Consider the following 15,278-nt stretch of genomic DNA (forward strand, 5'->3'; position numbering starts at 1 on the left):
CCTTGCTGTACAGCCATTGCCATACTCTGCAGATAGGCTATTCATTTTAAAGTAAGAGTTGTCTTGCCCTAACCCTCTGCTTGCTTTGATTTTAGGCTCTATTTTGGGCTGCAGTCACAATACTCTCTTAAACTTGAAGGAGCATTGCAAGAGCCAAGACTACTCAGTCAGTAGCACTTGCCTTGTCTTGCACTCGTGCCTGACACTGTCCCCACCACAATGAAATGACTATTAATGACATATCATCTGTCCTGCCTGTCTTGGCATTGAGTGGGCACAAGAAGGGAGAAGAAAATGCACCAGTGGCGTTATGGATCACTTGCAGGTCTACCTGTCCTAAAGGCAGTGCTCCCCAGGCTAATGCACTTTCCCTTGGCATCCTCCCTCACACCTGCATAAACACAGTGGGAACATATCCATACAGATACCCTGCCCAAAACACACATAAAGATTCCCATGCATTCCTGTACTTAAACGCCACCATCACACACTTGCCTATATACTAAGACAGTCACAAACTGTCCAGCTGGAATATACCAGTATATGTTCATAAGGCCCTGCTCCAGGAGTAAGCTTCGGTTTCTCTACAATATTCTTTGTGTGATCACTGCATTTGCAGAAATCCATGGAACCAAGACATAACCACATTGCTGTTTGCACTTTTTACAGTTTTCTTGTTGTGATGCAGGAAAGAAATTGACCTTCACTTCCCGGGTATGGTAGGGCCTGATATCAGGTTGATGCCATTTTCTAGCACATAATACTTTTGGCAAATCCAGGTGAGGAATCTTGTTCACGGTAGGTTGGCTCCTGAAGAAACTCTCAGCCCTTTGATGATAACTGTCAATAATGAGAATGGTTATCAAATATAAAATGTAAATGTGGCGACTTAAGTGCTGGGGCTTTTTTATGGCATCCAAACACCATGCATCCAGCACATTCCCACCTCTTCTTTCCACAGGTATATCCAGTTGCTAGCTGGCCTTTCGCACACTGCCAGGGATCGCAAACCATTGAAGTAATTTTAGGAGAGGGATATGATATATTTTTGGGGCAAAAGAGTCATCTGCCACCATCTTTCCCTTTTAAATAAAGTCACAAAGACAGGAGAGTCTGGTAAGACACAGATTTGGAGCCACCTCCCAGAAGTGGACAGAAAAGTAGAGGGGATATTTAGCTATAGAATACAGGTTTGCGAAGTACACGCACCACATTGTATGTGTTCAGCCCTGGTGCATCAAAGCCAGGAGACAAACCCTTGCGATCGAATGGGTAAAAGTTAAAGAGTTGACCATTTTGGGTCTCCAATGAAATGGAGGCAGAGCCCAGGTGCAGAACACATGGGAACTCCTTGTCAAAAACAACTTGGAAAACACGATCTTCCAGGTGGTTGAGCTTGATTGTCCGGTACTTTTCAGGAATCAGCTCTTCCACATGAGGCCCAAACTGCTGCATGACCAGCACACCACCAGGTCCAACTTTAATCTCATAAAAGGTCAGGTTGGAATAGGTATAGTAGCCAACGTAAGGGGCTGGACTTGGAGCAGGAACCAAGCTTTTCTCTGCCTCTCTGAATGCTGTCTCCATGGCAGGAATGAGATACTCATATGTCTGAGTCACAATATCTCCACCCTGAGGCCTGGGCCCTGCCATCAGTACAATGAAGCTCAGGCGGAGCTTGGGGATAAGGGAAAAGGTAGCTGAATAACCGTCAAGGTCTCCGTCCTTCCTAATGACATCATATCCCGATTGCTCATTAATCTCCCAGGGTGTACCAGTCTTGTTAGCAAAGTATTCAGTGGAGCACTTAAACAGAGGGGTCAGCATCGTCTTCACTGTGTCAGGCTCTAGGAGACGACGGTGGTAGGTGCCTAAGAAGACCATTGCCAGCTTGGCAAGGTCGGCAGCTGTGGAGTACATCTGGCCAGAAGGCCTGTACCAGCCAAGGTCATAGAGAGGAGCCGGCTGCTGGCTGCCGTAGAAACCCACGGCCATCTGGGAGCGGATCGGTGGTGTGATGTCAAAGCCCGTGTCCTCCATGCCCAAGCGGTCTAGGATGTTCTCTGAGATCCAGCGCTGGTATTGCCCCTCAGCTGCATGGTCGGCTAGCACGTGTGCCATCAGTGAGAAGGCCAAATTGCTGTAGTGGCATCTGAAAAGAAAGAGAAATACATCTGGATCACTCAGTGGTGCAGTGTGGGTGTGACTACGCAATAACAATGGCTAGGTCTCTCTTTTCTGGAATAAATTTGTCCTTTTATTAGATGACATGCTAAAGAGAGAGGAGAGATGAAGGAGGGACAGAAAATCTGTGTGTTGTTGCTTTGATTTGTTGTTAAGTCAAGAAGGATATATTTCTTGCAGGAACATAGGCAGAGCTATTTAACCACTATGTACAGAAAGAGAGCTGGAGATGGAAAACTAAAAAAACACCAAACTTTATGCAAAATCCTATATATTTGCATATCCTGACTTATTGTTTATAACTGTGCAACAAATAATATATCCATATACAAAGCAGCATCCAGCAATGTTTAGTCATTAAAGACACCTGAGTGCTTGAGTCTTTAATATCCATAAAGTGATCCAAGTTTTTACACTCAAGTGAAGTTTAACAACACAAATACATGAATGGGCAACTTTTTTCAAAAACTTCAACCATTACCAGCTCATCCAGCTGGATAAAAACATGATGAGTATATATATTTCTACCGCAACAATAAATACATTCTGGATCTAAAATTTTATACCTGAAAAGGAGTTGAAGTTCAACATACCCAGAAAAATATGTTAAAATTTTTATATCAATGAATGGGAAATTTCTTTAAGAAGAATGCTGTGAAGCATATCCGGAAACAGGGAGACAGAGTTAAAACTATCAACATGTCAAACAATAAGGGATTGAGATACTATTATTGTATGTCTGTATGTATCTTAATGATTAGCTTAATATAAATACCAAAGAAGGTGATGGTATTCAAGTCTTAAAATCCTTTAAGGAACATCTATGATAACCTTCTACATGACATTGTATTGAACTAATACAAGGTTGCCATGATCAAACCATGGAGTTTTCTAGAAGTTTTTAAGCTTGCAGACTTCAAGTCATGGCAAATCCTCAGCAAACATAGGAAAATTATTTAGAATGTAATTCTATTCCCTAAAAATTTTACAGACTTAGAAATTTTTTCCCAGTTAGTCTGAATCCTTTCTCTCACCAGCTGTCCACAGGATTCAGTTCATAATTTTGAGTGTAATAGACATTTAACAGGCTATATAAATGGTAATGAACATTAACAGAACTTATAGACAATTTAGAGACAATGTCTACAGACACAGCATGATTTTAAGCTAAATTTATGTGGTTTAAAGTGATAAAATTAACATGCCTTTCCACTTCTGAAAGTCTCATTGGACCTAACTCTAGCAGTTTAATTTGCCTCATCTAGGCTTCTCATTCAGGTTCTGTACACATTATAAAATTAAAGCATCACAGAATTATAGAATGTCCCAAGTTGGAAGGACCCACAGGATCATGGGTTCCAGCTCCTGTCCCTGCACAGGACACCCCACAGGTCACCCCGTGTGTCTGAGGACGTTGTCCAGTCTCTTCTTGAACACCATCAGGTTGGGGCCGTGACACCTCCCTGGGGAGCCTGTTCAGTGTCCAGCACCTCTGGGTGAAGAACCCCATGGTGTGGCACCTCGTCTGGTACATCTGCCCCGCTCACGTGAGCGTGTCCGGGTCCGTGCCGAGCTGCCAGACACAGTGTGGGGGTGAAACTGGGCAGGTGCTGGCAGTGTCTTGATCACCCCGTGAGCTGGGACCGGGGTTGCTCCCAGACCAGACGCACCCAGTGTCCCCAGAGCGGTGGGTGACACACTGAGCGTGGTCCTGGAGCTTCGTCCTAGGGTGCTCTTGGAGTGTCTGCAGGAACGAGGAGGGACGAAGCATCTGCTGCCACCAGAGCTGTGCTTCTGACCTGTCACCTCACCTCTGGTGTTGGCTTCACCCAGGGTGACACTGCAAGTGAGCGCTGAACCCTGCCCATGGGTTCACAGAACCCCAGAATGTCCTGAGCTGGCAGCACCCACAGGATCATGGGTTCCAGCTCCTGTCCCTGCACAGGACACCCCACAGGTCACCCCGTGTGTCTGAGGACGTTGTCCAGTCTCTTCTTGAACACTGTCAGGTTGGGGCCGTGACACCTCCCTGGGGAGCCTGTTCAGTGTCCAGCACCTCTGGGTGAAGAACCTTTTCCCCATGTCCAGCTGACCCTCCCTGGCACATCTCCTGCCGTTCCCTGGGCTCTGTCACTGTCACAGAGCAGAGCTCACCCTGCCCCTCCTGCTCCTGCTGAGGAACCTGCAGCCCATGAGCTCTGCCCTCAGGCTGCTCTGCTCCAGCTGAACAAACCCAGGGACTGCAGCCGCTGCTCACACGGCTTCCCCTCTAAACCCTGCACCAACTTTGTGTCCCTCCTCTGGACACTCTCAGTAGCTTTATCTCCTTTTATCCCGTGTCCCCAGCCCTGCACACAGTGAATGCTGCAGGTGAGGCCAGAGCAGAGTGGGACAATCCCCCCCTGCCCGGCTGGCCGTGCTGTGCTGGATGCACCAGGACACGGGTCCCTCTTGGCTCCAGGGACACCGGTGGCTCATGTTCAACTGGCCATTGACCAGAACCCCAGATCCCTCTCCATGGAGCTGCTCTCCATTAAAAAAAAAAAAAACAAACAAAAAAACAAAAAACAAAAAACATAAACCCAAAATCTACCCCCCCAAAAAACCCTCCAAAACAAGCAAACAAAAAAATGCAACAACAACAAAACCACAAACAAACAACAAAACAAAACAAAAAAAACAACCAACCAAACAAACAAACAAAACCAAAAAAACCCACAAAACCAAACCCTGGCACCTCCAACCTCCTCTTTATAGACTAAGACAGGATTGCAAGTAGATGGCTGAAGTTTTCTTTAGGAATGACTGTCTTTTACCCATTGGCCATGGAGACTGCAGATGGGGCGAGGATCAGTGAAGAACACAAACCCAGACCAAAAGCTTGTAAGTGAATATATCTGACCTAGTTCCTGGATCAGCAACCAAGACATCATCTTTCAGGAGAGCTAGAGCATCTTGTGTATTGCCCTTCCACAGCAGGCTGGTAGATCGCAGCCTCCTGGGCAGACCTGTTGCACGGAAAATAGAAGTCAACAATTTGAAACAAATCATAGAATCATTTTGGTTGGAAAAGACCCTCAAGATCATTGAGTTCAACCATTAAACTCACACTGTCACTAAACCATGTCACTAAGGACATTATCTATACATCCTTTAAACACCTCCAGGGATGGTGATTCAACCACTTCCCTGGGCAACCTGTTCTAATGTCTGACAACCCTTTCTGTGAAGAAATTGTTCCTAATATCCAATTTAAACCTCCCCTGGTGCAACTTGAGGCCATTTCCTCTTGTCCTATCACTTGTTGTTTGGGAGAAGAAACCAACAGCAAAACAGTGAAGAATGAGCAAAAGGCAAGACTCAATGGCAAGATGGGAACAACAATGATGCACAGATGTGCTTTATACACATCGCAGATGTGCTGCAAGGATCTATTCACACTGGCCTGCAGGGTACAGTAGTCAAGCCATGGACCACTGAATCTGGGTAATGTAAGTCCTAGCCCAGCACCAACTCTGGGTTGCCACATTTCAGTAAAAATACCTTGGTAAATGATTTTTAAAACCCCTGCATCCTCAAGTGTATTTTGGAAGAAAAAGGAATATCAAATGTTGGGAAAATCCCTGTCTGTATTTCCATGTGACTGTATTCCCTTGACTACAAAGGCGTGCAACTGTCACTCTAAAAAGGTTTTTGGTCTTTGCGTCTCACTACAGAGAGCTTGAACCTACCTGAACTATTCCAGACTTGGCCTAAAGTATTTTTAGCTTTTTTTATATTTTTTTTTCCAGCTTTAGCAAAATTTATTCTGAATGTGGAAATACTGAAGATCTTTTAGCTTTTTAAATCCACAACACTGAACATCGATTTCCTAAAAGCTTTTGGATGGGACTTTTAAAAATACCACAGTTCCCGTGCACAGAATCTATGGCTGACAAAGTCCAGAACTTGGATTACATCTGGTACGAAATCCTCATTACAGTTTACAGCTGACTTTGATTTAGAGTTTAGGAGAAAATCAGGAAGGGTATCTGACAGAAAAATGACTTGTAATCATCTGCTCAGTGAGCATGTGCTTAACCATGGCAAAGCTGAATGAGTCTCTATTCTTTCGTAGCAGCAACACGTTTTCTCAATTGGCCTGACCTGGGGATTTGAACTGGAACAAGAGCACTTTTTCTGCTTCTGGTCTGCAGTTATTTGTGCAGCTTAATGACCAGATAAGAGATGCACTGAGTATTTTCCAGTAGACAATGGGCTCCTTCATTTCCTACTTGCCACAATGACAGTAAAGAAATATTGCACCCCTGGGAGAGCTCACCAGCACCATGTCCGCAATGCAGTGTCTCTCTTGAGGTTCACTAGAAGTGATAAACCAGAGAATGTGTGAGCCTAACAGAAAATCCATAGTTGTTGATTTATACTTTATGGGCTGCTAATTGATGTGACAAGCATGCTGTTAATAATTTACAATAGTATCTCTTATTGTCATTCATATACTTTTGAAAATCACAGTCTTAACAAGCTGGAACTTCCCTCTAGCAATGTACCCATCAAGTGTTGAGAAGAAAAATCTTTGGAGTTACTTTTGCAATATGTGATGTAGAAAAGCCCAGATAACGAGGATATATTATAGATCATTTTCCACTGGAAGAATTGAGATGAAAACCACTTTACAATACGTCACACAGTGGCTTTGATCTCAAAGCTGAGCAGAACCTATTCCTCTTTGGGTTTTGACAGACAGGAAATGTAACATGTGACCTCAACATTGATTTGATTTTAAGCTGGGATTTTGAAACTGTGCGTGTTCTTCTACTAAATTGTCAAGGTCCAAGCTGGTTGGTGTGCCCTGCTGGTGTGGTCTGGGAAATTTGGGCCACATTCTAAAAACAAACAAACAAAAAGACATAGGAACTTAAAAGGAACTAAAGCAGGGGTACAAATCTAGCATAGTGATGAAAGCAATGCAATGGGCGCACAATACAAGCAATTATATTATGACACATTAGACTTTTGACATATGCTTCCTGCAAGTGTTTCTAGGGCAAACCTCACACCTCAGAAGGTGACAGGGCACTGCAGAAGGGCTGGGAGCTGCAGCCCCAGCACACGCTGCTCCTGCAAGGAGCATCCAGACCAGCTCCAGGTGCTCCTGAGAGTCAAGGGGACTAAGCACGTTTGGTGCCCCTATGGACATCATCAGGCTGGCTGGGGCAAGGCCTGTGTCTGCAGGGAGGGGGGCTGGGCAGGGTTTGCACACATCTTCCTTTCCATCTCCTCCCACCACTTTGGGTCATCTGTCTGTTTCTCGATTTCAGTTACATCATTCCTTTTTGGGCAACTCTTATTTTGATACGGGGTTGCTTCAGGTGATGCTGTACCTTGTCCTGAGGTACTGCAATTTGCCTACATGCTGTTTTGATCTTAGGTCCCAGTTTTAGAGCATTTAATCCAATCTGGAATAATGCAAGTGCTCCAGTTTAATCAAAATGCCACATAAGATATCAGCACAGTCTCTTTGGTCATTAAATTCTGGAATCTCTGAGTCAAGTATTACCAGCTTTATTTCTGAGAAAGGTTAAAGTTCTCCTGAGTCCTGTGAGCTCCTTCTAACTTAATGTAAGAGTTACCCAATTATGAAGGTAGCAGCAGATTAATAGTCTTCTGCCAGCAAGTACAAAGCTATTAATAGCTCAGGAATCCCAGATCAGGAACCACACTGAGAGCTAATTTTGTCTCAGTGATCAAGGTCTATCTGTTCAAAGCAAAGAGGTTTGGTGCCACTTTGACCCTCAACCCTACATCTCAGAAGAATGAGAGCACCCTAGGCTGGAAGACAAAAAAATGCAATGCAACTGGAGCCTGATTTCACGTCATGCAACTGTATTGACAGAAATATATATTCACCTTGCACTGGAAAAACAATTGCCCTGCCCACAGTGCAGCTTGTCCCGCTTTCCTAGCAGGTGGCCTGGACAAGAGTTTCCTTTTAGCACTCAGTGAAGCTGTTGACAGTTTTGATCAAAGGGTCCTGCCTGTCCTCTGGAAAGTGCAAAGGTGTAGAGCCCATACCGGGAAAAGTCCTCAACAGCAACATTTTTTAACACTGACACATCTCTGTGCTCCCTGTTTTCTCTTTCAACTGGCATAGTGATGGAGAGAGGGCAAGCAGGTAGTAGTGTTGTCTCACCTGAGAGCTGGCTGGCCATTCTACGCAAGGTAACAGGTGATGGCTTAATTGGCATTGAGCCTTTTTCCAAAAAAATGAGCCCATCTGCTGTGTATCTCTGTTCTGATTCCTTGAGCCTTCCCAGAGGGTTCTTTATAACAAAGTTCTGGGCGTAACGTTCCAATGGGTCATCAAGAGATGTGACTTTTCCTTCCTCCCACATCTTATACAACATAATGGTGGGAAAGATCTTGGAGACACTAGCAATTCTGTAAAGGAACAAACATTTAGAGAGATTAAGCATTAAGAAATCCATGAATCAAGAAGATCAATGGTCAGTACATGAGATCACCCAGCTGACCCAATGCTCGTAGCTTTACGTGCAACACCTTTGCTCATTCAGAAGTGAATGGTTAAAATGCAGGTAAGAAGCCCGAATTAATATCCTTAAGTCTGGCCTTTATGGACTGCAACATGACCTTCAGTAGTAGCTCCCTAATAGTACAGTGGGCTACAGAACTTCTGTTTACTTAGTACGCATGACAATTTTTAAAAAATATTGCTTAGTAAATACCATAACAAGTTGCAAGTAATTTATTGGAATTTTAAGGTTAAAATGCCACAAAGGTTTACGTTTCATATTCAGTGTTCATATTTGGGTGGCTTCAGAACAGAACCAAACTTACAAAAGGTCTTCTGGAACAGGACTCTGATTCTACTCTGTTTTCAGAAATGGAGTCATCATTAAGAGAGACGGCCAGGGGCATTCATATGGTGCTGCTGGAGGTGAAGTTCTTGGACTAGTGCATGAGTGAAGGCATTTGCCAAGAATGTTTTCATTAATCAGGAACGAAAGTCAGAGGTTCAAAGACAACCAAACGTCATCGTAGTTCCAGCCATAAATTACACTGACTGGTGAAAAAGTTTCTTGGGGGCAGTCTCTGTGGTGCAATGGGTCAGCACATCCGGCTGTTAACAGGCAAGGTTGGTGGATCGAGCCCACCTAGGGACATGTTCCCCTTTCCCTTCTAATGGTGGGGGGGTTGGAACTAGATGACCCTTAAGTCCCCCCCAAACCAAACAACTCTATGATTCTGTGATTCTGGAAGAAAAAGCATGAGGTCATCTACACGGGGATTTAGTCACAATACAGAGGGGAAAAAAAGAGGTAATCACAGCTGCTAAAGCTTTTCAAAATTGTTTATGCTGAGGACAACACTTGACAGTCAGAGTGCAGCCCACATGTTTCAATATAGCACAATTGTAAGTCACTGAAAGGAGATCTTTAAAGGAAGTAAATACTTCCTTTGTATTTGTTCTTGTTTTTTTAACAAAAAAAATCTTAATCTAAAAAATAATGGCCAATATGGCTTTGACTTCACTGGGAGAATAAATAAGCGTACAAGTCTACTTTATGTTCAGTAGATACCCTTCCCAAACTGCATTTTTTGCTACACTGAACTATTTTTTTCCAGTCCTGTGACACTGTTTGCTCTCTGTTCAAAAAACTTGTGCTAGCTCTCAGTCTTAGATTTGTGCCCTAGGCCTCCTCAAAGCATGGATACATTCCTATGTCAGGAGTAATATGTTTTCGGGTTCTCCAGGATGGTCGCCACTATTCTAATTTAAAATACTGTCAGATCGAGTTAAAAATTTTAAAAAAATATATCCAAAGTTAGCAACTGAGTAAAGCATAAGTATATGTTAACTTAGGGACTAGCTGAAGCACTGCCTAAGAAGTTTCAGTGAAACCCAGAAGAGGTTTCTGCAGTGGACCTGAACTGATGGAATATGCAGCTTGTGACAGTGGCTCTATTTCCAGATATCAGACCTCTGTATGTGTATCTGCTCTGTTTCTAGGTCTCATGGCTGTGATGCATCTGTCTCACCTGTAAATAGTGTACTCATTGGGCACCACTGAAGATGGGTCCGAACCATTCTTCTTCCCAAAGTTGCCTGTCCAAAGCACAGTGTCATTGTAGATGACAATGGCAGACATGGCAGGGAGACCAGAACTATGAATCTTTTGGCGCAGCATCATATCTACCTGGAGAATGAGGAGAAATTATGAATTTCCAAATAAAGAGTCTTACAATGCATCTATTCTGCAACAGGCAGTAGAAGACCCAGACCACCAGCCCTCCTCACTTCCAAGCACTTGAAAGTGATTTCTTCAAATGTGTTTTGGTAAAAGAAAATATTTTAACTGTACTCTTCCTTTGAATAGATTATGCTGAATTATCCAGTATCTTTCATTCAGTCTACATGTCCTCTGTGTAGAAGAATGTGGTGCTCATCCTTGTAATACTTTTGGTGCTTATATGATTTAAAACAAATGCTAAAACTTAATAACTGTACATTTCTTCCTTTTTAAATTGTACTGTGCACATCTGTTCTTTGCACTAGTCTTCTAGGTTCAAAGATGTATGAGAAAATGATCCAGACTTTTCAAATATCCCACAACACTTTTCACGCCATGGAACATGTTAGAGCTTGGACTCCTGTTTAAACTGCAATCCAAGAAACAGCACTGACCAATTAGATGGCTGTGATTATTCTGTGATCCCTGTTGTGCCAGGGTTGTGTTGACCTAATCAGCCAGCTGTTCTCCACCCACGTCTTGCAAGCAGAATGTATTGGTCCTGCTCTTTTATGACTTTTTCAAAGCTATGTTATCATCAAGCATAAGTTATCTTTTGTATAGAAAGGTTGAGACATAAGAAATGGCCTTCTAGGGCAAGAATTTGAGACAAGAAGGCCAAGCCAAGTCATGTCCTCAGAACCTCTTCATTGGATTGACTAGTGAGGTGTACTGACTGCCAGCAGTGAAAACATCCAAATTGTGCCAAGTCCTTCTGTAATGATTCTTTACCCTCCCCTCCCCATGCACCAGTGGCCCATCTATTATGGTTAGGTACATCAGCGCCCCCAGAGAACCAAATGATCTCATGTCAGCAAGCATGGTCCACCTCAGAGTTTTGTCAGAGAGACTCTGGCATGCAGACCCGCCTGGACCTGCAGAAGGTTGACAGAAATACATTATACTCTTCTAGACTCAAGTGTCATTGAATTCAATAGTTCACCTTTGGAACTGGTCACTAGCAAGACTCTTCTGAGGAAAATGTAGGTCTTTCTGATAAACAAAAGTATTCACCCTTAGAAGAGAATGATTTCCTTAAGCCTCATGCATGAGTGAATGTCACTTTCCAGTTTCAGGCTGCTAGAAAAAGTCTGCCCTGTGTGCAGCGGCATCTGGTACTGCCCAGAGTACGAGTTCAGGGTCCCTGGCCTGGCGGAGGTCAGTGATTCACCTTAGGTAGTGCAAGATCTTTAGTACGGGTTCGAGTGTCCACAGACTTTGGGAGAACCTAAGGGTGCCTGAAGATACACTTCTGAGGTGCTGGTGCATAAGCCCCCTTCAGATACCTATATCTTCCTATGCATCTAGTGATCAGGTTCTCCATGCCTTATTCCATCTGCAAAACAGGAATAGTTTCACCAGCCTACTTCAAAGAGGTGCTTGGATACATCAGTTCTGAGGAGCACAAAGAAGGGAGGTTAGATGAGTCTCTGATGGACACTCAATGTTCTGCACATTCCCCGACCTCTTTGACTTATCTTAGTTGAATAATAAAATATCTCTCTACAGTAACCCCAGAGACAGCAGCAGAGACTTCATGAAATGGATGTGAAGTGATAGCAATTGAAATTCAGTGTAGATGAAGTGATGTGCATGCAGGAAAGCAACCCTAACTTCACTACACATACACACAGGTGGGCAGTGAGCTGGTCATTAGCACTTAGGAACAAGACCTTGGGACTATGACGGATGCTCCTATGTAAACATTTGTGCAGTGTCCTATGGCAGAAAAAAAGGTAAAACAAATATGAGGGCTTACTAGAGAAGTAACATAAAAAAAACCAGAAAACACCATTTTATCACTGTATAAATGGCTGATCCACTTGCACCTTAAAAATTACATGCAGTACTGATTTCCTGCATCTCCATAAGAGCATGCTAGAGCTGGAAAAGATTCACAGAAGGGTAAAAGGAATGACCAGACTGGCGGGACAACTTCTATTATGAATAATTAAGCTACCCATAAGAAACAGACTAATGAAAGGCCATATTAAGCAACAGGGGTCTACAAAATCAGGAGTGTCCTGTTACAGCATGGCCGTCTTTATGGTCCATATGGTCAGGGCATGCTGCAGTATTTCCTCATTGCAAACAGAGCCTCCCAGAATTTCAGACAGTGCTAACATTTCAGACACAGTATATCATACTCAAGAAAAGCAGAGCTCTCTCTCATTCAAATGCAAGACCTCTTCTCCTCCTTCTTTTTCTCCTTCCCCTTCTCCTGCCTCTTCTCCTTCCCCTCGCACTCCATTTCCTTCCTTGAAGTTATCTACAAGTAGCTTTCTAAGTTTTGAATAGTGGCATGGGCAAAGCCAGCAAAGCAATAAAATAGGGAATTGGCAGTCACTGATGAATAGGAACGAGTTACATGAGTCACCTGCTTTCCAGGACATGAAGGTTGCCTAATAGTAGACAAGATGCCAAGAGCCATCATTTTGTGCTGGTGTGTGCTCACCAAACCTTCTGATGGACAAGTAATAATGTTTCTTCATCAAAGCTTATGCTTTAGATAACTGCTTGTTTATCTGTTGTGTATGTTCAGTGAAGGAGTTTTATATACCCATCTCTAGATTCACATGTTCTCCACCTCCCCAGTTCCCCACCTCCTTCCCCAGAGATGCTGTGGGGCAAAATACATATTGTCCCCTTTACACCTTCAGAAAAGCAGTCATGAGCTCTGTCTCCCTCTGTTCCCTTCTCCTCACAGACCTTCTCCAATGCATCCTTCAGAATGGGGATTGGGTGGTCCAGCGGTACGGGTTCAGGATAGCGGGGGCACATCTGCACAGCTTCTGATCTCACTTCTTCCACAGACGGGCCTGGAAAACATTTCAAAGATGGCACACATGACTTGAATAGACACACTAGGAAGCTTTAATGTTACCCAGCAGTCAGCACTAGCTTTCTTGCTTGTGTCGTCCAAAGCCGAAGGACACTTCTGCAGAGACTAAGTGACAATCTTGAATTGTTTCTGTCTCATGTAAAATGGAACTTGAAGAGTTCACTCTGCTCTGTTATTGTTTAGTCCAACATGGTGTAGCACATGGGTTGGACAGGAGCTGCAATAGGCTTCAACTGACTGCAACCCAGAAGAGTAAGGAACTGGGACTAATGAAGACTCCATAATGCTCCTGACAGTGGGTTCAGACCCCATGAAAGTGCCCTGCCCTCTGTCTAGCGCAAAGTCTGAGTCTGGATTCAGGAGGACGGAGTTGTCTCATGCATATTGTAACCTCAGAAAATGTTTGTAGAAGTGAATTTTGAGTGCCACATGAAATCTAACTCTATAGCAACAGTTGACAGGCTCATATCTAGTGTATTAGCTGTCTTCTGAATTAGCTGTATCCTCCATATCCCAGAGACATATCAGAAATTTCTGTAGCAAGCTAAAATATTTAAACTTGTTGAGAGATGGGAACTCTCTTACATGGAAGCACTATTTTTCCTGGTTGTTTCCAAGCTGTTCTATAATCACAGAATTATGGAATGATTTGGGTTGGAAGGGACCTTAAATATCATCCAGTTCCAAACCCCTGCTGTGGGCAGGGACACCTCCCACTAGACCAGTTTGCTTGAAGCCCGATCCAACCTGGCCTTGAACACTTTCAGGGACAGAGCAAACATACACACAGCTCATCTCTTCATGGACCGAGGTTTTCTGCTCTCTAAGTTGTAAACAAAATGCTTATCTATCTTTTCACTTACCAACTGAGCATGAAGCACTGGAGATACAGACAAGAAGACAAATAGCACTATGAAAACTTTGAGGTGAGTGGGGATATATACACAACCCAGGTAGCCTCTGATACTCTGTGATACAAAGGTAGGGTCTGAAATCTTTTCAGACATTGGTCTGTGAAGTACCTCTGGAACCTTCACCATGGATTTTATGCCACCTTAGAGCTACTTAAAGCTCTGATCCAGTTATACTGTATTCTTGCATGTACAGTGCTTTGAGTCTGTTGGCTTTTGTATAATCAACATACAGGAATTCTAGTGTGAACCAGGGTCTTGAGTTGGTTCAAAGATCTAAGATTAGGTGAATGGGAAAGGAAGCAAACCCATAAGCTAAAGCATATGGTAAGTCGAAAACAAAAATCTGTTCTAAATTGTAGTGACTTTTACAACAGGATGCTAAAGAAAAAGATAATGTAAAATGAAATGTATCCTTGGTATACCAATTAACCTAGGTTAGTGTCAGAAGTAATGGAGGTTCTCTGCACACCAGCAGAGTTACATGGTACTCCATCAACACAATGTTCACCTCCTCTGTGTCACTGCACCAGCTAGGAGGAGGTAAATATTTGTGCGGTTTGGGGAAATCCTCTGAGGAAAATCATCCACGTGAGCAGAAAGGCATTTACTGGTCTCACAAATTTCTGTGTCAAACCGTGGTCCAGTTTTAGGATGACTACTCACTGGGCTCCACCTTGGGGAGGCTGTACTGCCACAGAAAGCAGCCCGTCATTGCAACAGACAGCAGGAAGAAGAACATGGCCAACACGTGAACCCACTTCACCTCCATAACAGTGAGCTTGAGAAGGCTGCGGCTGCTGGATGCCGGCTGTAAGCAGAAAAAGAGATGGTCTCAGACAGAGAAAAACTGCCTCTCATCCGCAACAGCGGGGTGAAAGAGGCACACTGCATTGGAGAAGCTGCTGCAGGGACATGGACTAATTCCAGTACTGTTGCAGCATCAGAGCTGGGCATACCGGGCCACATTGAAATAACTGGAACCAGATGTGGTTTCCAATGGGGTTTGCAAGACATTACTCTCCCCAT

The 15,278-nt window shown here is 43.7% G+C and overlaps 1 protein-coding gene across 1 annotated transcript; it reads right to left on the bottom strand.

The window, feature by feature from the left end:
- Window positions 1-1,173: 1,173 nt before the first annotated feature.
- LACTBL1 (lactamase beta like 1) lies at window positions 1,174-15,066 on the bottom strand (the record flags this gene model as incomplete). Its single annotated transcript, XM_082069693.1, has 6 exons — window positions 14,916-15,066; window positions 13,202-13,315; window positions 10,246-10,399; window positions 8,378-8,625; window positions 5,087-5,192; window positions 1,174-2,152 (listed from the first exon to the last, which is right to left on the bottom strand). Exons 1-6 carry the CDS (start codon window positions 15,019-15,021, stop codon window positions 1,174-1,176), a joined length of 1,707 nt encoding a protein of 568 aa, XP_081925819.1. The 5' UTR covers window positions 15,022-15,066.
- Window positions 15,067-15,278: the final 212 nt, after the last annotated feature.

This window comes from Streptopelia decaocto (assembly GCF_964273445.1).
Source record: "Streptopelia decaocto genome assembly, chromosome: 20".
NCBI classification, from domain to species: Eukaryota; Metazoa; Chordata; class Aves; order Columbiformes; family Columbidae; genus Streptopelia; species Streptopelia decaocto.